This window comes from Myotis brandtii, unplaced genomic scaffold (genome assembly GCF_000412655.1).
Source record: "Myotis brandtii unplaced genomic scaffold, ASM41265v1 scaffold317, whole genome shotgun sequence".
NCBI lineage: Eukaryota > Metazoa > Chordata > Mammalia > Chiroptera > Vespertilionidae > Myotis > Myotis brandtii.
In genome coordinates, this window is record NW_005362155.1 from 1,470,027 (window position 1) to 1,492,284 (window position 22,258).

Consider the following 22,258-nt stretch of genomic DNA (forward strand, 5'->3'; position numbering starts at 1 on the left):
GCAGCGCCCCAACCCCCTGATCCGCCCTGCTGTGTGTGTGACAGGGGGCGGTGCCCTCACTCCCCTATCGGCCCTACTCTGTGAGTGACAGGGGGGAGCTCCTCAACCCCCTGATCGGCCCTGCTCTGTGCGTGACAGGGGGTGGCGCCGCAACCTCCCCATCGACCCTGCCTTGAGCGTGACAGGGGGCGGCGGCCCAACCCCCCAATCGGCCCTACCCTGAGCGTGACTGAGGGTGGCATCGCAACCTCATGATCCGCCCTGCTCTGTGCATGACAGGGGGCGGCGCCCCAACTCCCCAATCGGCCTTGCTCTGAGCCCGACCAGGGGCTGCACCTAGGGATTGGGCCTGCCCTCTGCCACCCGGGAGCAGGCCTAAGCCAGCAGGTCGTTATCTCCCGAGGGGTTCCAGACTGCGAGAGGGCACCGGGCCTCTAGTCCTATATAATAAAAGGCTAATATACTAATCGACCAAATGGCAGACCGACTGGTCACTATGACATGCACTGACCACCAGGGGGCAGTGGGGATATTTTTCTGGCTCTGCTCAGGCAGAAGGCGGGCTCACAGCTGGCGAGTGCAGCAGCAGTGGTGGGAGTTGGACATCCCCAAGGGCTCCCGGAGTGGTGGGAGTTGGACATCCCCAAGGGCTCCCGGACTGCGAGAGGGCACAGGCCAGGCTGAGGAAACCTCTCCCCCCACCTCGAGTGCACATATTTTGTGCACTGGGCCTCTAGTAGGTAGGTTCATAAAATGGAATCCTACAGCAATAAGCTAAAACAAATCTATAGGCAGCAACATGGAGAGATCTCATAAAACATGCTGAGTAAACAATGCAAGTGAGTAAAAGACATGGAGAGTGCGGACAGAATTTATGTAGGACTTTTTAAAAATTTAATATTATTTTTATTGACTTCAGAGAGGAAGGAAGGAGAGGGAGACAGGAACATCAATGATGTTCTGTATCTTGATTATTATTAACGTCAGTATCCTTTCTGTGATCTTGTGCTAGAGTTTTACAACATCGGGGGAAACAGATAAAGGGTACACGGGATCTCTGTACTCTCTCCTGCACACCCCACACTGGAAATTGAGCCCACAACCCGGGCATGTGCCAACCTGGAATCAACCATGACCTCCTGATTCATAAGTCCACGGTCAACCACTAAGCCACACCAGTGGGACATGTAGGACTTTTCTTAATGTACAAAGTACATCCCCCTCACACACATGCATAGTGTTTATGGGTATACATGTGTAATAAAGTATAAAGACAGAATTGAAGATTATGCTACATGTACACTAATGCCTGCCTCTGGAAAGGGAGGAAAATTGGGACTAGGGAGGAGGGGAAACACAGAGAACCTGAATTTCCATTATAATGCACTACACACTTTTAAGTAAAAACAAAACCAAAAAAATCTTAAGCAAAAATTAAAAACATGTTGGTTATACAAATATTTATGATATTGTTTCCCCTTCTGTAGTTTTGTAACTTTGAGTGCCACTCTGTAATATCTCTCAAGATAAATTCTAATTATGCTGACTGAAAAGCCGATTCTGCCCTGGCCAGTGTAACTCAGTTGGAAGGTCGCCAGTTTGATTCCCGGTCAGGGCACATGCTCGGGGTGTGGGTTCAATCCCTGGTTGATGTGTCTCTCTTACTCCCTCCCTTCCTTCCTCTCTCTAATATCAATTTTTAAAAAACATTATGGCCCTAGCTGGTTTGGCTCAATGGATAGAGCATCGACCTGCGGACTGAAGGGTCCCAGGTTCAATTCCGGTCAAGGGCACATGCCTGGGTTGGGGGCTTGATAAGGCTACATACTTTATGATTCAATTTATATAACATTCTTGAAATGACCAAATAAAGACATGGAGGACAGATTGGTGGTTGCCAGAGGTTAGAGAAGTAGGTGTGGCTATAAAGGGCAACAGGAGGGGAATCTGTGGTAATGGATGTTCTGTATCTTTTTAAAAATATATATTTTTTATTGATTTCAGAGAGGAAGGGAGAGGGAGAAACACCAAAGATGAGAGAGAATCAATAATCGGCTGCCTACTGCACACCCCACACTGGGGATGGAGCCCACAACCCTAGCATGTGCCCTTGACCAGGAATCAAACCTGGACCTCCTGGCTCATAGGCCGACCCTCAACCAACTGAGCCACGTTGGCCACACTGAATGTTCTGTATCTTTTTTTTTTTTTTGTAACATATTCTTATTGATTTCAGAGAGGAAGGGAGAGGGAGAGAGAGATAGAAACATCAATGATGACAGAATCATTGATTGGCTGCCTTCTGTACACTTCCTATTGGGGATCAAGCCCACAACCCAGGCCATGTGCCCTTGACTGGAATCAAACCCGGGACCCTTCAGTCCACAGGCTGAAGCTCTATCCACAGAGCCAAATCAGCTAGGGCTGGATGTTCTGTACCTTGATTGTTATTAATGTCAGTATCCTTTCCGTGATATTGTGCTAGAGTTTTACAACATTGGGGAAAACGGATGAAGAGTACACAGGATCTCTGTACTCTCTTAAGCCTGCTACTAAGAGCAGAAAGGATCCCACAGGTGCCACACCACCACAGAGACCAGCACTCCCGAGCCTTCCCACACACCATCTGTCTTGCCTGGTGGTTTTAAGTGGTGCTGCCTCTTGACAGTACTCACAGTGATGGCGACAGGGACCAGCAGCAGGAGCAAGGATGCTAGCAGTCCTGGGCATGAACAGCCATGTGTCCCATATCCTGCTCCCGTCCCAGCTGTCTACAGACATCCATGTGGTGAACACCACATCTACAATTACTTTAGCCCATGTGTAAATCTTTGAGCCATCACAGACTTTGGTGTCTGCTTGTTCTTTGAAGCAGGAAGAGCTGGCCTTCAGTGTGTGTGGTAAGAGGCCACGGAGGGTCTCTCCTAACTCTCTGGTCTTCCTGGTACAGCTGAACTGTCAGCAACAACTCAGGGAGCCTAATTCTGTACTACGTATAAACACAAATTTCCCATTTAAGTATACAGAGATTTAGTTCCTATAAAGGACTAAAATGAACATACGACCCTTTGGTGCTTGGGCCAATGCTCTAACCACTGAGCGCGGGGGCCAGGGCTCATTTATCTTTTAGTGTGATCAATCTAAGCAATTATATACAAAAACATCAGATATGTATTGCGAATTCTTTTGTCTCTCCTTTACGTTCAAGAATGGATTATATTACCTACGAATATCACTGAAGGGGATGTTGGTGACAGGTGCATGAAGCATTATCGCAGCACCACCTTCCAACAAACACTGCTGACCTCAATTCTAGCCTGTGCTGCTGGGGCACCATGGGAAGGTGTCCTGACAGCCCCATCATGAGTAACCCCATTGCTCTGTCTCTTCAATTTGTCACTCCTTCAGCAAGCACTGCTCTAACACCCATGACCCTTGGCACCATCCTATTACGTATACCATGCTGAGCCAGAGGTAGTGACAACCAAAACCAGACCTACACCAAGGCACCTATATGCCATCTCATCTCTACCTGGCCCTCCTGCCCCCACCACTTTGATAAACTTCTCAGTCTGTGGATCTCAGCCAAGTGGCCTTCAGGATTAACTTACCCTACCTGGAGACCCCATACAACCCAAAGTCACTCTCAAATTCAGACCCCATTTCTTCTTAATTAATCTTACCCAACTGTTCACATTCTCTTCTGTCTGTGCCCCCACCCATTCTCCAGTGCCATCTCCCTCAGGGGAGGGCCTCTTCCAGCTTGCTCACAACTAAAAAAGTGCCTGGCACTGAGCTGAAGCTTGGCGAGCACACCCTGTCTCACTCTGGCTCTACCATTCTCAAGCCACTTCCAACTGTAGTGGTGAGGATTCAAGAACAAGGTATCCAACAGATAAAATAATCTAGTAAGAAAACAGTTATCACTGAAAAAAACACTGAGCCCTTGATCTGTTCCGCTACCACACTGCCAGTGTGTCCTGGCCTGGCACCCAGGCCGATACCACTTGTATGCTACCCCAACCTGCACAGGCTCTCTCTACCGAAGATGCAGCATCAAAGGTTTCATTCTTTACAGCAATCTGCAATACAACTGTGGTCCAGTCACACAAGCTATAAAACCACCACAGCCCACCAACTCCCCAGGGAGCTGGAGGAATAAGCAGTAAAACTGGTCTCTATGGAACCTCACACATGGGAATTATGCTCAGATCGGGCAAGTGACTGGTCTTAGGTTACAAAGGGTCCCCAGGGGGCACAGGAAAGACAAGCCCAAGCATGCACTGGGATCCTGTCAATGTCTCCCCTTATTTTAACTCCTTCCTAAGATTCAAAAATAGAGGCATGGCTTAAATTTCAGTCCAGAGTCAACTCTCTGGAATTACTCAGTTTCCCCTTTCTCTAAGACATTTTTCTCACCAACCTCAGCTTCTTTTTTCTTTGCACGGACTTTCTCCACTTCCATAAGAATTTTCTGGGATTCATCCACATTTCCTTCTGCTCCCAGCTGCTCAGCTTTAGCAAGAAGTTTTCCTATTTCTTCATTCAACTCATGTACTTTTTCTGCCTGAGGGGAGAGAGAAACAATCAAGTAAACAGGCATCTAAAAAACAAATACAAAGAAAATGAGTGTGTCTCTTGCTGAATTTCTGGTCTGTTCCACTGAAAATAAACAGAACAGTTAAAGATCCTTGGTGGCTCACATAAATTGTGACAATTACGACATCCTTATTGCCAACACTGAGACTCTGACCATAAACTAAACCTGTACACCATGTTTCAATAAATGCAGCAGCATCTCTGTCACTTCCAATATGGCTGCAAGGATCAACACTGGTTATTTTCTAGGCTGTGTCTTTTTATGTCTCCTACACAGTTCAATATTTTGGGGTAAGAGTAATAAAATGTCTATGTTTAAATACATGAAACTTATACTGTAAGCAAAATGCCTAATTATTTGTATTTACTTTCAGAAATAAAACAGCACTTTTGGACCAGTTAGCAACTGCATATATTCTAAGAAATGCTTTTACAAAACTGAAAGGGAAAAAACAATGAGCAGTTTTAGTTCTACTAAACAGGGAGTACAGAAGAGTAACGCAGCTGACACCCAGGCCAATTATATACAGACCTACCTTCATTCCGTGATATGGATGTACTAAAGTTCAAACATTTCCCCACTTCCCATTTCCGGTTTATGTGGGATACTAAAAACACAAACTTTAAAAAGTATGTATGGTGGGGGCAGGAACAGCAGCAGTAGCTCCTGGGAGCTGAGAGCTCACTGACAGCCACCCTTTTACTGGAAACACTCAAGGCAGAGTGTCCACCCCAAAGATGCACTATCAGTGCTGATGTTGAGCTGTAAGTCCGTCAGCAGCCCAGTTCTTACCAGACCGTGATTTGTACCAATAACTCAAGGCGAAAACCTCCCAAACATACCTTTGCAGAAACTTCTGCACTGATCTCCTCCTGTGTCTCTGCCAGCCGCTTCTTGGCAAGTTCAGTTCTCCGATCACACTCAGCGATAAAGGACTCCAAGTGATCCATCGCCTAGCTCAGGAGAAGCAGAGAGCTGGGATCAATTACATGTATGATCTAAGAACCCATTTGTTCGACAGGAAAATACTCCTGGGTTGATTTCTTAAAGCCTGTAGGTTCAGTGGGAAGATCTGAAACTACACTCCAGCCAACACATCCATAGTCACATTAAATCAAGGGGCTTTGTTAAACCAAATGATCATTCAGGAGCATAGTCTTCTCATCTGATTTATTTATTTCCAAATTTTGTAATAGGTACCCCATCCCTCAACATTTCCAAGAAAATACTAAGGAAAATTACAACACTTGGCCATAATGAATAGTGTTCTCTGAGGGACAGAAAAGGCTGGATCGAAACTGGTGTTAGAGCCCTCCTCTGGTGAGCTGTGGGAAATGCAGATGATGTACTCACTGGTCTTTGTGAGCCACGCAAATATTACCCCTCATGTTCTGAGGGTAGAGCTCCCCCTTCCACCTCAAAACAAAACAATAGAACAAATATTACTGAGAGCTGTGAATACGTTTAGTTATTGCCTACTGTCTAAAATACCAGGAAAACTGGTAGACTACTTACCCAAAGAGATAAAGGAAAAGAAACTCTAGAAATCTAAATGCTTACTCTGGAGAGAGTTGGTAGGGAACAATAAAATACTAATTAACAAGCTGTCACATACTAGTATACTAAGCAGTTAATTTGTCATACTAGTCAAAGGCCCAACATTAATTTCACATACATACAAATAGGAAATCACTTGTCCAACTTTCAGGCTACCACCAGTAATAAGCAGCATCTCCTAAGTTATACCCATGAGCCAGTCTGCTAATGTCAGCATCACCTTGAAAGCAAGGAAGTATAGCCATGGATGACAGGGTCAGACAGTATGATCTATCATTAAAAAAAAAAAAAGAGAGAGAGAGAGAAAAGAAAATTTTGGGTGGAAATGATAACAAGGAAGATGAAAGTTAGGCCAACAGACCAAGTGGTGGTAATCCATATCCCTCCCCCCAAAGATGGCCAGGAGAGAGCAGGTGAGCTATTGAGAAAGTGCTCCACAAGGATCGGTTGACACTAGAATAACATTTTACTATGTTCAAATCAAACAATCAGGAATGCAAATGATTGGCATTTGTTTGCCTGGATGCCCTGTATTTCCTGGAAAAATATAGAGTAAATCAGTTGTGCGGACAAATTTGAACTCACCAGGATCAAAGTTCCAATGAGCTGATATGGGTCACATACCATCTGTGCTCACCTAGGACAACAGCTCCTAAGAGAATAGCCTGAGATGCCCCAGTTCATCCACACACAGGCACTGAGACTTTGGAGCGGAGCCCCTCTCATGTCTACACAAATAGAGCCATTTCACAACCAAGGCAGACCCAGGGGCCCAATAGAGAATAGACATCTGACGACAGTGCCAGTGTCTTTACCAATCAGAGAAACCACTTGTATCTTAAGTAGAATCCAAACTGGCAGGGTCCAGAATCAGACTTCTGATCAGTTATAAACTAAACAGTTAACTTCACAAAATAGAATAGGCAGACCGAGAGGTGTTTTAACTGCCAGGTTTTTTTCTTTTCTTTTTTTAAATTCTCACTTAAAAAAAAAAATTCCTCACCTGAAGATATGTTTTTGATTGATTTTAGAGAGTGCGAGAGGGGGGGGGGGGGGGGGGGGGGGGGGGGGTGGGAGAGAAATATCGATGTGAGAAACATCATTTAGTTGCCTCCTGTACAGGCCTCCAAAAGAGATCGAACCCATAACCTAGGTCTATGCCCTGACCAGGATGACACTCCAACCCAGTGAGCCACCCGGCCAGGACTAACTGCCAGCTTCTACTGCCCCTCCCTCTCTTCAATGTGCTTCTCAATATCAGAGTGAAATCAAAGAGCAGGTCTAAATGATTTTTTTAATGTTGCATTTCTTGAAATACTTGATTACTCTCCACATGATAGTAACAGTAATTGCTATAATGGATTAAATTCTATTACAGACATCTCAGCAGAAAATTGAAAGATTAATATTTAAATTAAGCCACTTTCTTCTATACTAGAAAACTAACTAAAAAGGCCATGAAAAATAGATCTGATTCTCAATAGCTTTGAAAATTTTTAAAAACTATAAAAAAACTTTATTGAAATACATTTGAGGTTCCATAGCTCAATCAAAATGCACAATTTTAAATGGACTGATTTTATTGTACAAAAATTGCTCTTTAAAAAGCTGTTTAAAATGAGGCACCCTTGCTAGATGGTGTGGCTGAACAGTTGAGTGTCAACCCCTGCCCAAGAGATTGTTGGTTCGATTCTGAGTCAGGGCACATGCCTGGGTTGCAGGCTCCATCCCCAGCACCAGGTGTACAAAAGGCAGCCAATTGATGTTGTTTCTCTCTCATCAATATTTCTCTCTCTCCCCTCCTCTCTCTAAAATCAATAAAAATATTTTTAAAAAATAAATAAAGTGAGGTACCCTTTCCAGGGTCATTGTATTATGACCATTTATTGTGGTATTCTTTTATGTATTTCAGTAAGTGGTTTTTTAAAAAAAAGGTATTTGCACCTAAAAATTAAGTCCTAATCACAACTTACTAGAAAGTCATCCAACTTCTCATAACTCAAGGGTGATGAGAGGAAACATGAGCTACTACGGGTACTTGAGCACAGCGTAGCACTGGCACACAGGTCTCACTGCTGCTGCCGGAGGCTGTCCCTTCACACACAGGACTGTCTGTGACTGACTGTGCTGTTTCTGATTCTGCCTGCCCAGCAGCAGTGACACCAGCCAGCAATCCATGAGCCTGAGACAAAACAATGTTGTCAGAATGGTCACAGCAAACATGTGCCAATGGACAGTGATGCCTGTTCCACACATGCCTCAAAATAGCTGTACAGGGATTTCCATTTCTCAGATGAAGAAGCTGAGGTATAGGTTCCAAACTACTAAGTGATAGTAGTATGCAAGGACCCCTGTGGTTTAGCTCCCTACACTTAATCCTCACAACTCTGAGACAGTTATCACCAGCCCAGTTTCTAGATGAATAGAAACAGGTGAAATAACTTGCCCAAGGTGACACAGGGATTGTAACCCAGGATATCTGACTTATAAAATAAAATATAACTATTAAAAAATATATATATATATTATACTGTGCATATATAAGACTGAAAAACTAGGTATAATCAGAACTGGTCACATTTGGTATATTAAGACAGTTTCGAAATTAGTTAACATGGTGTGTTGTTCTAGAAACCTGTCAAGTAGAACATCACAGAACAAAACAATTTAAAGAAAATGTCAACTGTATTTACACTAAATCAAAGAGAAACAAATTATTTACATTTTCAACATCTGGATACTTAAGAAATGTACTGCTTTGTAACTTTTCCATAGGTTAAACTAATGAGTTAACATTGCTATTTGCCAGTGTTCAAGTTGAGAAACTTGCAAGAAATGCATTTACATACAGTACCTAATAGCAAGTATTACATGCCCTTTCCTAGAAAATAAAATTCCTGGACAAAACACTCAAGAAGGCAAGGTCTGGTCCTAGCATGGTCAGGTTGAGGCTGCATTAGGATGGAAGAAGCTAATGGTAGGCACCTTCTCCCAGATAAAACACCTGAGTTTTGGGTGGCTCCTGAGTGGAAAGGTGCCAGAAGTCCTGTCCATCACGCTCAAACTGAGGATATAGGCAGGGAATACCTACACAAAGAAGTACCTTGATGACAACTCTGTCAAGCCCACAAAGAAATACATTTTTACACCTTTTGGGTCTCTCGCTGACAAAGACCCAGAGTTTGACAACTCACTGTCAGTGAAGATGTGAAAACTGGGACTGATACACCATGGTGAGAGCATTCGCTATGGCACTATCCATTTAAGAGTTTGGTATATACCCGTTTAAATTGTGTTAAACTATAAATTGGTAATTACAAAATAGTCACAGGAATGTAAAATACAGCATAGGGAATATAGTCAATAGTACTGTAATAACTATGCGCAATGCCAGGTGGGTACATGAAATATTGGGGGGACCACTTTGTAAAGTATATGATTGTATAACTGCTATGCTGTATACCTGACATACAAAATAATATTGAATGTAAACTGCAACTGAAAAATAAAATTTTGAAAAGTATATAAAAACACGTAATTTTAATTCCAACTAAACAGGTTTTGCAAGTTTCCTTTTTATCCTTTTCACATCAATGTACACATCTATGATCTACGGCTGTGTAGTATTTCACTGTATTTTAACACAACTATGGTAACCCCTCTAATAAAAACATAGTTGGGATTTTTCAATTTCATTACTTCAAAATTATAGCAATAAACATCTTATGTCTTCTCATACATAGGTAAATACTCTTTTAGGACAATTTCTTACAAATTGCTTAGAGGTGACTGAAAGTCTAAGTATTTTAAATTTGTAAAAAGGGCTGATTAGTTCTTATTTTAAGGTAATTTTCCTTTAAACCATTGCATCATGAATTAATAAATCAACTATGAACTCTAGTTTTAAAAAGAGTTCTTTTCTAAAATAAACAAAAGGCATGGGTATCTTAGTACCATCTAGATTGCAAAACTTTCATGTTGATCTGACTTCAACAACCTATTTTGAAAAAACACCTCTTGTATAATAAAAATGATTTAGCCCAGCTGGTGTTGCTCAGTGGCTGAGTGTCAACCCATGAGCCAAGAGGTAGCTGGTTCAATTCCCAGTCAGGGCATATGCCCATGTTGTGGGCTCAATCCCCAGTAGGGGGGTGTACATGAGGCAGCTGATCAATGATGTTTCTATTTCTGTATCCTTCTCCCTTCTTCTTTCTCTAAAATCAATAAAAACATCTTTTAAAAATGAATAAAAATGATTTAAAATATAATTCAAATGCCTGCTATATTGAACATATTTGATTAAAATTTTTTTCAATATTAAAACAATATGTTATACTTTTTTTGTCAGCTGTCTCTGTAATATATCCCGGGTTAAAAAACAAAAACAAAAACTCCTAGCCCTGAACAGTTTGGCTCAGTGGCTAGAGCGTCAGCCAGTGGACTGAAGAGTCCCAGGTTCCATTCAGGTCAAGGGCATGTACCTTGGTTGCGGGCACATCCCCAGTACGGGGTGTGCAGGAGGCAGCTGATGGATGTTTCTAACTCTCTATCCCTCTCCCTTCCTCTCTGTAAAAAATCAATAAAATATATTTTTTAAAAAAACAACTCCTAAATATCCCTGATTGATCTACTGAACAGAATCTGATTCCTCTCCTACTCAGTATCACATGTTGCCACTTCCATTAATTCTGGCAAAGAATATTAAACTTACAGAACTTTCAGAGACTTTGGAGGTAAATGTTTGACCCACCTCACAGAAATATTGCCAACAATGAAGAGATTCTACCAAAACATTTGGTGAGCTACACAAATGTGTTAAGAAAAATGAGAACAAATCATGGATTAGTGATGGCTCACAACTTGTGAATATGAAACATGTGTCTATCTCCCAATAGTGATGATCACACTACAGCCCTTCCAGAAACCAACCTCAATATGGACACTTGGGAGCTAATGCATCCCAAGCCTGGGAGCTAAGTGCCAACAAACAGATCATGAGGCATCAGCAGGGTCTATCAAAAGTGGGTCTATTAACCACATCTGGTCAAAAAGCTAATGTGTTCTGCTTACCAAAATTGCAATTCTGAAACACCCCCCATCCCCCAAATCACAACTAGCCTCTATGAGAATTAATTCATTCTGAATAAGTGTTCTTTGAAAGCTACAAGTGAACTCAACAGACAGATACTGGATGGCTAGTCATGTAGAAAGGGGAGACTTCCATGTGAAAAGTCTGAGAGCCTTCTAGAGCTCTGGAATCTGTAACAGTGAGTATATATTACCTACCGAAAATCATTTTCATCAAATTAATTTAACAAATTTATATTCTGAGAAAAAACTTTTAATATAAATTTTTAAGGTAGGGCAAATTCTATGGCATGTGAACTATATCTAAAGCCATTACTGGCCCTAGCTGGTTTGGCTCAGCAGATAGAGCATTGGCCTGCGGACTGAAGGATCCCAGGTTTGATTCCGACCAAGGGCACATGCCCAGGTTGTGGGCTCAATCACCAGATCAGGAGGCAGCTGATCAATGATTCTCTCTCATTAATGTTTCTCTCTCTCCCTCTCCCTTCCTCTCTGAAATCAATAAAGAAATATATTTAAAAAAAAATAAAGCCATTACTGTAAAAAACCTTTTAAGGTTCTCTCATTATTTCTCTCTCTCCCTCTCCCTTCCTCTCTGAAATCAATAAAGAAATATATTTAAAAAAAAATAAAGCCATTACTGTAAAAAACCTTTTAAGGTAAAATCTCCCTAACACCCAGAGATACCTACTTAAAACTTCACGAAACAGAATGATAGGACCACAATTTGTGTACCAACCCCCCATTAATAATAGTTTCATCATAGCTTCTTTTCTTCCCCCTGAAAAAAGTTTCAACAAGCCTCTTTTCTGTGTACTCATTTGCGCAAATCCCCAAGATACCTTCCCAGTTGTAGAGTTCTGGGAGGAGCATACAATACATGTTCACTGGACATGCTGACAGTTCCTGACAAGACTGCCCTTCTACAAAGACGGCTGCTCCAAGTTACCATTCATGCTTCAGAGCAGAAGGCCTCCCTTCCATGTGTTCACAGTACTGGTTATCAAACATTTTAATATAAGCTTTCTATAATATCAAAATTATTTTTAAGGAGATAGTGGGAGGGGTGGTTTAAAAGAAAAAGTAATTCCTCTTACAGTAAATTTTCACACAGCACTAAAAGGTCTTTTGACCTGTACTAGCCCTCCAACTAAGACAAGAGTGACCATGTCAAGGAGTATAAAACGCCTTCCCTTCTTGAAAAACAAAACAAAAAACACACTATGGAAGCATCATACCACATTTTGCTCTTCTATTTAATCTTAGAGGTAATTTCACATCAACATACACTAAACTACCTCAATTCTCTTTTCACAGTTATAGATCATTCCACTAATCTAGCCAGTCCCTTACTGAGGGAAGTCTTCTTGGTTCCTGCTTTCTGCAGTTATAATGCTCTAAGAATATTCTGGAGCAAATTTATCTTAGTACATATGCAAGTGTTCAATCAGATATACTCTCACAACTGGCACTGGTAGACGTGTTTTCACACCTTGAGATACTTAATTATCCAGGTGTATCAGGATTAGTTAACTCCCCATCTCTTTAGTTCTGAGTGAAGGTAAGCACCTGTTATAGGATTAGATGCCTGCTGGGAAATGCTCGGCGCCCGTTTTCTATTGAGCTATGTCAATCATGATGAATTTTATATATATAGCAGGTCCTCGAATAACATCATTTCATTCAACATCCATGAGATGCTATAGGAACTTTACTCTTGCTTATATCTACTATTAGCCTACAGTAAAATTGGTTTCCTTTCACATCGTTTCACTAAAGTCACAGAAGACTTACTGTAGAAAGCAGTGGTTCTCAACCTTCTGACCCTTTAAATACAATTCCTCATGTTGTGACCCAACCATAAAATTATTTTCGTTGCTACTTCATAACTGTAATGTTGCTACTGTTATGAATCGTAATGTAAATATCTGATATGCAGGATGGTCTTAGGCAACCCCTGTGAAAGGGTCGTTCGACCGCCAAAGGGGTCGTGACCCACAGGTTGAGAACCACTGGTATAAAGGAAACTAGCCCATCATCACATATACAAATATTTTGCCTCAGTTTGTCTTATTTTATGTATGAGAATTTTTCATAAGATAGTATCTTAAGTTTTCATATAGACTAATGCATCCATCTTTCTCAAAGCTTCTAGGCTTTATAACATCTGAAGATGACAAAAACAAAATTAACTTTTTGGGGCTCCAACTTGGTATTTTTCCAACTGGCTAATCCACAGTTTCCAACACTGTTCATTAAAAACCCATCTTCTCTACTCTGACTGAACACATACCCTTCATAATAAACTAAATTACTACTAATATTTCAATCTCTTTCTGTAGTCTCAATTTCTTCTATTTTCTGACATTAAATTAATCAGGCCATTTAAAAAGTACACTGACCTTCTGACTTAATAGAAATGCTAAGGTTTCTAATACATTAACTAAATAATACATTAACTAAAACTGACATTTCAACCTATACCTCTCTATAGCTATCAGTTTACTAAAACCTGATGTCCCTAGGCAATAGCCTCTTTATATAATTATTTTTAGGTTATTGAAGAATTAAAACTAATATAGAAAATTACCATTTCCAAGTCCCATCTGTTAGTTGAGCTGTTGCTAGACATTTTTTGTTAATTCAAAGATTCAATGCCGAGAGCACACTGCTGTTAAAGAATATATTTGAAAAAAAAAATCTTCATTCTAATCACTTTTTAAGACTACTGGCTTAACCAGAATTTACTCCAGCAACAATATATCCTTTAAAATGTCCTTTGAGGGGGAAAATGTTTTTCCTTGGGTTTCATTTTTCTCTGGCTTCCTTCACAGTCTTCAACTCAGGAAACTGAATGGCATCAAACCCTTCTAATGACTTCTGGTCATAATAGTGTTGGAGGATTGGGGGGGGGGGGGGGGAATTAAAACAAAACAACTCTAAATCATGCATTCTCAAAAGGGGAGGGGTAAAAACTGGCCTTATAGGGGAAAAAATCTAAGATATTACAATGGTTGTAGTAGCATGGAAAGAATCAAAGTACATAAACTGACATGCAGCATGGATTATCATGATATCCAGGGTATCACAGAGGGAACGAGGACAAATTCAGGAAAAAAAAAAAAAAAGGTTTTAAAAAGGTTTCTTTGGAAGAAAATAATAAACGAAAGTTGTAAAATGTCATTTTATAACCAATAAATTGCAAAAATTTAACAGTCTGATAATACCAATGTTGGTGAGGATGTATACACTGCTATTGTGGGTGTAAATTGATTCAGCCACTTTACCAAACAATAGAGAGAAAAAAGAAAAGAATTATCTTGAAAGGATGAACATGTGCATCCCTTACAAACTACCAACTCTCTCTCCTAGGAATATATCCTAGATAATAGAATATATCCTAGAAAAATCCTTATACACATGCACCAAGAAGATATTCAAGAATATTCATTATACTCTTCATAATAATAAAAAAACCCACTAATTTTGTCTATGAATAAAGAATGGATAGTTGGGCAATACTCAATCAACAATGAAAACAAACAATACCCAGCAAAATGGGTAAATAGAAACACAATATTGAATGAAAAAGTTATTAACAACTGTTTATATAAATGAAACCATTTATATAAAGCCTCAAAAACAAGAAAGAATAAACATATCTTCAAGGAATCATAAAAAATATGTAATAAAAATATTTTTAAAAGGAAATGACACACACAAACTATAGAATAGTGTTGGGGAGGTAGACACACAGGCAGACACAAAATGGTATTGGCCATGTTCCAGTCCTCAGCTAGAGTGATGGAATAACAAGTATCTATTTTGTTTGCTTCATAACTTACATATGTTGCATTATTCCTGTTAGTTCAATATTTGGCTCTTCACAATAGGGACTAATGAACACCAAATAAAACTTACATCCAATTCAAAAAACAGGTCCCTTTCTTTACTTGCGATTTCATAATCTGCTCGGAGGGCCAAGTCGTGGATTTTGGTACATTCTCCTAAATCCATGCGCTGTAAGAAACAAACAGAAGTTTACACACAAACATCTACCCATTAGAAAGCACATGCTCTGGTGTCTCAACTGTCACCAATATAAACAATACTTTTTTGAATACTAATCTAGCATAAGAAAATTAAGAAATAGAATATGGCTGAGAAGCCTTATTTTTCTTTTACCACCGTGACTACATGATACTCAGAACTGATGGATTTAACAGTGTAAAGTTTATATCTCTTTTAGACCCAGAGATAATTGGACACATGAAAACCACATTAATTAATTTTGCCAATTTTATTTTTGCATCAGTCACAGAAAAAAAATATCTATTTTTTTAATAGCAGAATTAGGGATGGGGGTGGCAAGAAAACCCGAGTGTCCTGACAGCAACAAGCTTTTAGTTCTAGGCATTCCTTCACGCAATCTTTACTACTCAAGATGCTCAAATTGCAGAGACAAGAAAAGGAAAGGGCAGACAGAAATCAGGTTTTGGCAATTACAACACAACCTAACACTTGGCTTTTGTGCAGCACTTAGTATACCAAAGGGAATAAAGCAGAATGGGCCGATTCAGAGCCAAATGAATCCTCCATTCTCCTAACCTGGTAAATGATCCTGGACATGTAATTGGGCCACTCAGTTGCCCCTTTGAGAAACAAAAGGCTCTTTAACTAAACAAATCACCTGTGTTACAGTAAGACTAGCCTGGTGTGCTATTATGTGTTTTAAGCACATGTAGAACAATTAACCCTGCACAGTTCTTATCTAAATCCTGAGTACAAGACTGCACAGACACAAACACCGCCTCTGACATCTAAACAGCAACAGGGAAGTTTGTTGCTGAGAATCATGCTTACCAAGTAATAGAGTTCAAGTTAACAAACCCAACATCCAATGAGACAACTCATAACTAGTAAACAAAAAATGATGGAACCCAGAACTCCTTTGAGCTCAAAATGTGTTCATAATGATATCAAAACCTTCACGGGTTATAAAATCATAACATTTTAAGAAAATTAGAGAGGCTCACAGTGCCTGGCTCTTGGGCCCTATTTCACAGAAGGTATGTGCCATTCTCACTAGCAAAATATCCTTCAGCCCTAGCCAGTTTGGCTCAGTAGATAGAGCGTCGGCCTGCGGACTGAAGGGTCCTGAGTTCGAGTCCGGTCAAGGGCACATGTCAGGGTGTGCAGGAAGCAGCTGATCCATGACTCTCTCTCATCATTAATATTTCTATCTCTCTCTCCCTTCCTCTATAAAATCAATAAAAGTATATTTAAAAAAATAATAAATAAATAAATATCCCCTTCAATATCACCAGTGACAGTAATAATGAGTGAGCTGCCTAGTGTGGAGTTTATCTTCATTTCTACCAAAGATTGACTCTTACATTTAAATGCTAAAACCTCTTTCTCCTTCATTATTCTTACTCTAAAGTCATATATAGTTCATGTATATTGGTTACACAGGGGATCTAGAGGTAGAGCAATAGTGGTTCTAAAAGCCAAAGTTGCAACTAGAATCACTGTCCCTGTAAAGTTGACTTTTGCTTCATTCACTCTTTTAAGTACCAATTAAGATTCTTTAAAATACAGTTTCCACAAATGAAACTATGTGCTTTAGCTGAAAAATTAATGGCAGCTATCAGAAATACTTAAAAGGTAATGAAGTCTTGCCCTGGCCAGTGGTTAGAGCAGTGGTCGGCAAACTACGGCTCGTGAGCCACATGCGGCTCTTTGGCCCCTTGAGTGTGGCTCTTCCACAGAATACCGACTTCTGCGCATGGGCCACGAAGTTTCAATCGCACTGTACATGTTCGCCCACACGTGGTATTTTGTGGAAGAGCCACACTCAAGGGCCAAAGAGCCGCATGTGGCTCACGAGCCGCAGTTTGCCGACCACTGGGTTAGAGCATTGGCCCACTCACCAAAGGATCAAGGATTCGATTCTCGGTCAGAAGCAAGGGCAAGTACCTGGGCTGCAGGTTAAATCCCCATCGGGGAGTGTAAAGGAGGCAACCAACTGATGTTTCTGTCCCTCCCTTTCTCCCTTCCACTCTCTTTAAAAAAATAAAATAAAAGCTAATGAAGTAACTACCACAGGAAGCACTAAAACCTTAAGTGCTAAAAATTTTAAGTGCAAATCAATTTCCACTCTAAAAACTTCCAAATGCCAAGAAAGTTTTTACATTAGGGAACCACAAATGGAAGCAAAACTCACCGCTGTCTTCCTTTGGGTGAGAGCCCTCAGGCTAAAGTAAGCGGAGGGTAGGCCTGGGTGCCATGGTTACTCTCTGGAAGTATCTTTTCCGCTTTGCCAAGGAGGCAGGGAAGTACTGGCCAATTACCCTGGCAGCTAAACACCAAACAGCTGAAACACCACACTCATTAGGTCTTTCCAAAATATCCCAAGTGGCTGTTAAATCCAGCCTGTCAGACCGTTTTTACTGCACAAACACCTGTGTTCTCACTAATGATCTGACACTGCTAACAGGGAAAGACATTAAAGGTTTCTTCCAGAACCTTTGTAAAACAAAGTTCTTCCACTGAGACAAGTTATACTACCTTCCCCCCAGCTATTTTACTCTCCCAAACTTACTAACCAATACTATATTTTCCCATTAGGCCCCAATACAAGTATTACTTCCACTCCTCTTTGCCTTACCCCAATGACAGGATATAGTTTTGAACAAAAATGTGGGCCTGGCGTAGCCTTTAGCAGGCTGACAGTTATAACCACGTTCATCTTGCAGCTCCACTCTAAAGAATTACAATCATTCCAATTTAACACAAACTCCCCATAAGACCCATCATTCAACCCTACCCCTCACCTTCCACTTCCATGTAGCCCACACCCAAGGAGGCTCAACCTTTACTACAACCTCCATTTGAATTCCCAATCCTTGTCCTAATCGATCCTCGGCAACTCCTGAGATTTGCATCTTCACATGAACATGTCTCCTGGGTTTTCTCCTTCTCCTCAGTCTGCTCCTCCTCAAACTCCTTCTATTGAGGTGCCCCTGCCCAACCCCACACAGGAATGACTCTGATCAGTCCGTGGCTTCTCATAACTCAAATGATTCCACAGCCTCTGCCTCCCTCCCCCCACTCACACCGGTCCAGATACACCAGTGGCATTCCTGCTGTCCTCATCTCCATCCTCTACTCAGAGCACTATACCCCCAAAGCCAGGCACATGTTCCTTCTCACCATAAGGGTCTCTATTCCAATGTCCCTAAGAGGCCTTACCTTATCACCCTATCTAGAACAGTCCATTACCCACTTATTATTTATTGTATGCTCTCTTCCACCATTACATGAGAGCAAAGACTTTGTCTTATTGGCACCATATCCCCAGTGCCTGGCACAGAGAGTAGGTGTCCAATAAATATTTGGTGAATGGCCGAAGCCAGTTTGGCTCAGTGGATAGAGCATCAGCCTGTGGACTGAAGGGTCCCAGGTTCGATTCCGGTCAAGGGCATGTACCTGGGTTTCGGGCACATCCCCGGTGGGAGATGTGCAGGAGGCGGCTGATCGATGTTTCTCTCTCATCGATGTTTCTAACTCTCTATCTCTCTCCCTTCCTCTCTGTAAAAAATCAATAAAATATATTTAAAAAAAAATATTTGGTGAATTAATCTATACCTAACACAATAAACATTGGTAGGAAATGGCCTCATTCTGGTTATTTTTCTCACCAGCATTCTGGAACAATGCTACACAGGGATCTGATTAAGAAAAACATGGTTGGCCATAGCCAGTTTGGCTCAGTGAATAGAGCATTGGCCTGAAAACTGAAAGGCCCCAGGTATGATTCCAGTCTAGGGCACATGCCCAGTTGCAGGCACGATCCCCAGTGGGGGACGTGCAGAAGGCAGCCAACCAATGATTCTCTCTCATCATTGATGTTTCTATCTCTCTCTCCCTCTCCCTTCCTTTCTGAAATCAATAAAAAAATATATTAAAAAAAGAAAAAGAAAAACATGGTTGAAATGCTTCACTCTGATGCATGTCCCTCGTCTCCAAACTTCTCCCACTAAGATCTATCAACAATTCTAGGTTATGAAACTTCTCCTACAGGAGTATTCTACAGCTGAACTGTTTATAACTAATGGAAGCCAGACATCTATATTGATGGATTCCTTTGGCTCTGAATTAGCCAATTCTGCTCGACTTTCTCTGGTACACAAAGAGCAACCCAAACAAAAATGTGTAGCAAATGAGAGTTATAATGCTTTCCTACACAAGGTCAAAGTGCAGATAGGCCCCAGGTAAGAGTCACAAAGTTTGGCATTCATTTCCTATTTGCTGTCAGAAGAGCCAGCTTGAGAAGATTTAATACACCTAAGCAGTTTCCCACCACAATGATATTAATAAAGCAATGATTAATCACAAAGAAAACGTTCACTAGTACATGCACATTTGAGCCTTTAAAATGAAAAGACAGTTTTTATATCCACGAGGTGGCTGCGAAATCTTAAAATGGTGCTGATCTTTATAGATCCTACACTTCTTAGTCTTCTTAAATCCTATCTAATTTTGAATAAATGCACATTCTACAAAATTAGCACTAATCTGTTTTGTTCATCTGAAGTGAACTTAAAATTTTAGGGGTCTATATTCATTGAATCATGTGTTACTTTCTTGAAAGGTTGGCATAACACAAAACTAGAAAAATCAATGTTATGCCCAACTGATTTTTAGAAAACTTCAAAATTCAGGGAAGAAATGTTATCTTGTTTGACTCTACAAAAACCTGACAACTTTTGCCCAGCCTGTTTGTCTCAGTGGTTAAGCGTCAACCTATGAACCAGGAGGTCACAGTGTGATTCCAGGTCAGGGCACATGCCCTGCTTGTGGGCTGGATCCCCAGTAAGGGGTGTGCAGGAGGTAGCTGATCGATGCTTCCATCATCTCTCTCTCTCATCAATGTTTCCATCTCTCTCTCTCACTCCTTTCCTCTCTCTTTGAAAAAGCAATAAAAACCTATTTTAAAAAATTGTTTATTAAAAACAATTCCATTTACTAACAGAACCTATAATTTGAAGGGGCAATAAAGGTGATTTCTATCTGATAAAGGAAGACAGAATTCAACCTGGAAAACTTATACTGCCTACACAGCACCCCAGCCTGAGTGTTCTGTGATGTCTCCCTCCGCCCCCCAAATGCACCTACCGTCCCAGCCAGGATGTCATGAGGGCAGCAGTCCAGAAGGTGACTCTTGCAGACTCGGTCATCTGTAAACTTCACCCTCTGTCTGGTTTCATCTCCTGAAATTTATTTGTGGTTTTAAATAAGACAATACCACGTTAAATACAAAAGCATATCTGGTACAAGTCACCTGGATGATTTGCAGACTACCAAATACACTGAAAAGCTGATCTAGAGATATTTACAACTGGAGTGGGATACAGAAGTTTTCTGATGCTAAATATATCATGAAGAATCACATTTAATAAGATCTGACTCCATCATTGTGCCAAAGAAGTCAAGGAGTCAGAAGTAAAAGGCTGAGCACCAAAAGGCCACTAGCCCCACACATACATGTGGGCAATGATACCAAAACCCATGTTAATCAGAGGGCCATGAATCACCACGTATGACCTATAGCTGGTAGTTTCCACCAACAAAAGCTATTTATTAATCTAATCGTTTTGCTGAGGACAAAATGTGTAGGCAGCATTTTGCTCAAAAATACAAAGAAAGCTTTCAAACTCTACCGCTAATAAATAATCTAGACCTAGTCTTTCCTATCCCCTTTTCACCCCCACCCTTTAAAAAGAAGAGTTGGCACCTGGGAGTCACTGTTAACAAGACAATACTAAAAAAAAAGAAGAAAAAAACTTAAAAAAAAAAAAAAAGGCAAAAAGGAACTAGGTTAGTCAATACACACTGTGAGTTCCAACATATACTGTACCCATCTGCATTCTTCAAGACCTCAGCTGCAGAATTTTATGCCCGCTGTTGAAAAGTTTTAAAGGAAAAGTTTTCTTGCCCAACCTGCAGTAAGGAAGTCAGGGGAATGATACATAAAAGTAAAGGCAAAGTGGAATGTGACAAATTTTAAAGCTAATCTGTGTATAGGACACAGAGCTGTGTAATACTAGAGGAGGAATATATCTTAGGATTTGCAAGCATCCAGGATTAATGTAGTGTCTTCTTATTGAAAATGCTCTCTTTCTAAACTACACTTTTAAAGATACTTGTGAAAAAAAGCAAACACTTTTTTGTTATAACAGCTTAGAAATTGGTTGTGACTCACGGCTCGATGAACATGAGGCTTTTCTGCAACTCCCTTGCAGATTGATGTAGGCAGGCAAAGATACACTGAACCTTTATAAATAAAATAGAGGGGCCACAATTGTTCAGTTTGTATGAAATAAAAATATGGGAAGCAATTCAAAAGCAACTCAATACACAAAGAAAGCTAAAAAGCACGTTTTCACCTATGAAATACAGTGCAAAGAATTTGCACAGCCCTGCGAATGTGCCAGTGTGAACTTACAACTTCATTCCTTCAGTAGGAAAAGGAAACACAAACCACAGCAGGTAAATAGTTTTGCAAAGATGCAACCACTTTCTCCTGAGACAACCATCATGGTCTTGCACTCCTCCCTACAATACAACCTAACCTAACGCCTGACAAGCGCTGGCTAAACAGAGCCTCTCCTAAGCGGGAAGTGGGCGTGGGAAAGCACTCGGCAGGAACCCTCGTAAGAAAAGCTCAATTTACGGCTCCCCTTGCAATGGTACCGAACAAGAACGGCGGGAGTTCGAGGCCCATCGGCTCCCGTGGGTGTAGCTTCTCCCAAGCTGCCGGCGACCTGGAGCCCATGGTGGCTCCAGCCTTTCGCCAACTCCCCGGTTGGAAATGGCAGGACCATACGTGGGGAAGGGGGATGGAGCCCCACTGACGGAGCGGGCTCGGAGGAGGAGCTCGCCGAAGATGCACCGCTGGAGGGAGAAAAGCCGGCCGAGGTCGCCTGCCAGGCGAACCCGCTCGCACAA

General features: G+C 41.1%; 1 protein-coding gene and 1 long non-coding RNA gene across 7 annotated transcripts in view; one reads left to right on the forward strand and one right to left on the reverse strand.

Annotated features, from left to right (window-relative positions):
- LUC7L (LUC7-like) overlaps positions 1 to 22,258 on the reverse strand; it is a 32,414-nt gene that overhangs the window by 9,851 nt on the left and 305 nt on the right. For 2 of the 6 annotated variants that reach the window (XM_005870347.2, XM_014543001.1), the window contains exons 1-5: positions 21,168 to 22,252; positions 20,426 to 20,520; positions 15,167 to 15,265; positions 5,443 to 5,553; positions 4,424 to 4,567 (exon numbers count right to left, since the gene is read on the reverse strand). In XM_005870347.2, coding sequence (XP_005870409.1) covers positions 4,424 to 4,567; positions 5,443 to 5,553; positions 15,167 to 15,265; positions 20,426 to 20,520; positions 21,168 to 21,177 — 459 coding nt within the window. In that variant the 5' untranslated portion in view covers positions 21,178 to 22,252. Of the gene's footprint in view, positions 1 to 4,423; positions 4,568 to 5,442; positions 6,428 to 15,166; positions 15,266 to 20,425; positions 20,527 to 21,167; positions 22,253 to 22,258 lie in introns of those variants that run through there. The other 4 variants (XM_005870346.2, XM_014543003.1, XM_014543002.1 and 1 more) reach the window with 4 other exon arrangements.
- Positions 11,728 to 12,460, forward strand: LOC106726791. The gene is made up of 2 exons (XR_001362893.1): positions 11,728 to 11,801; positions 11,905 to 12,460. It is a non-coding gene; the product is annotated as an uncharacterized LOC106726791 (long non-coding RNA).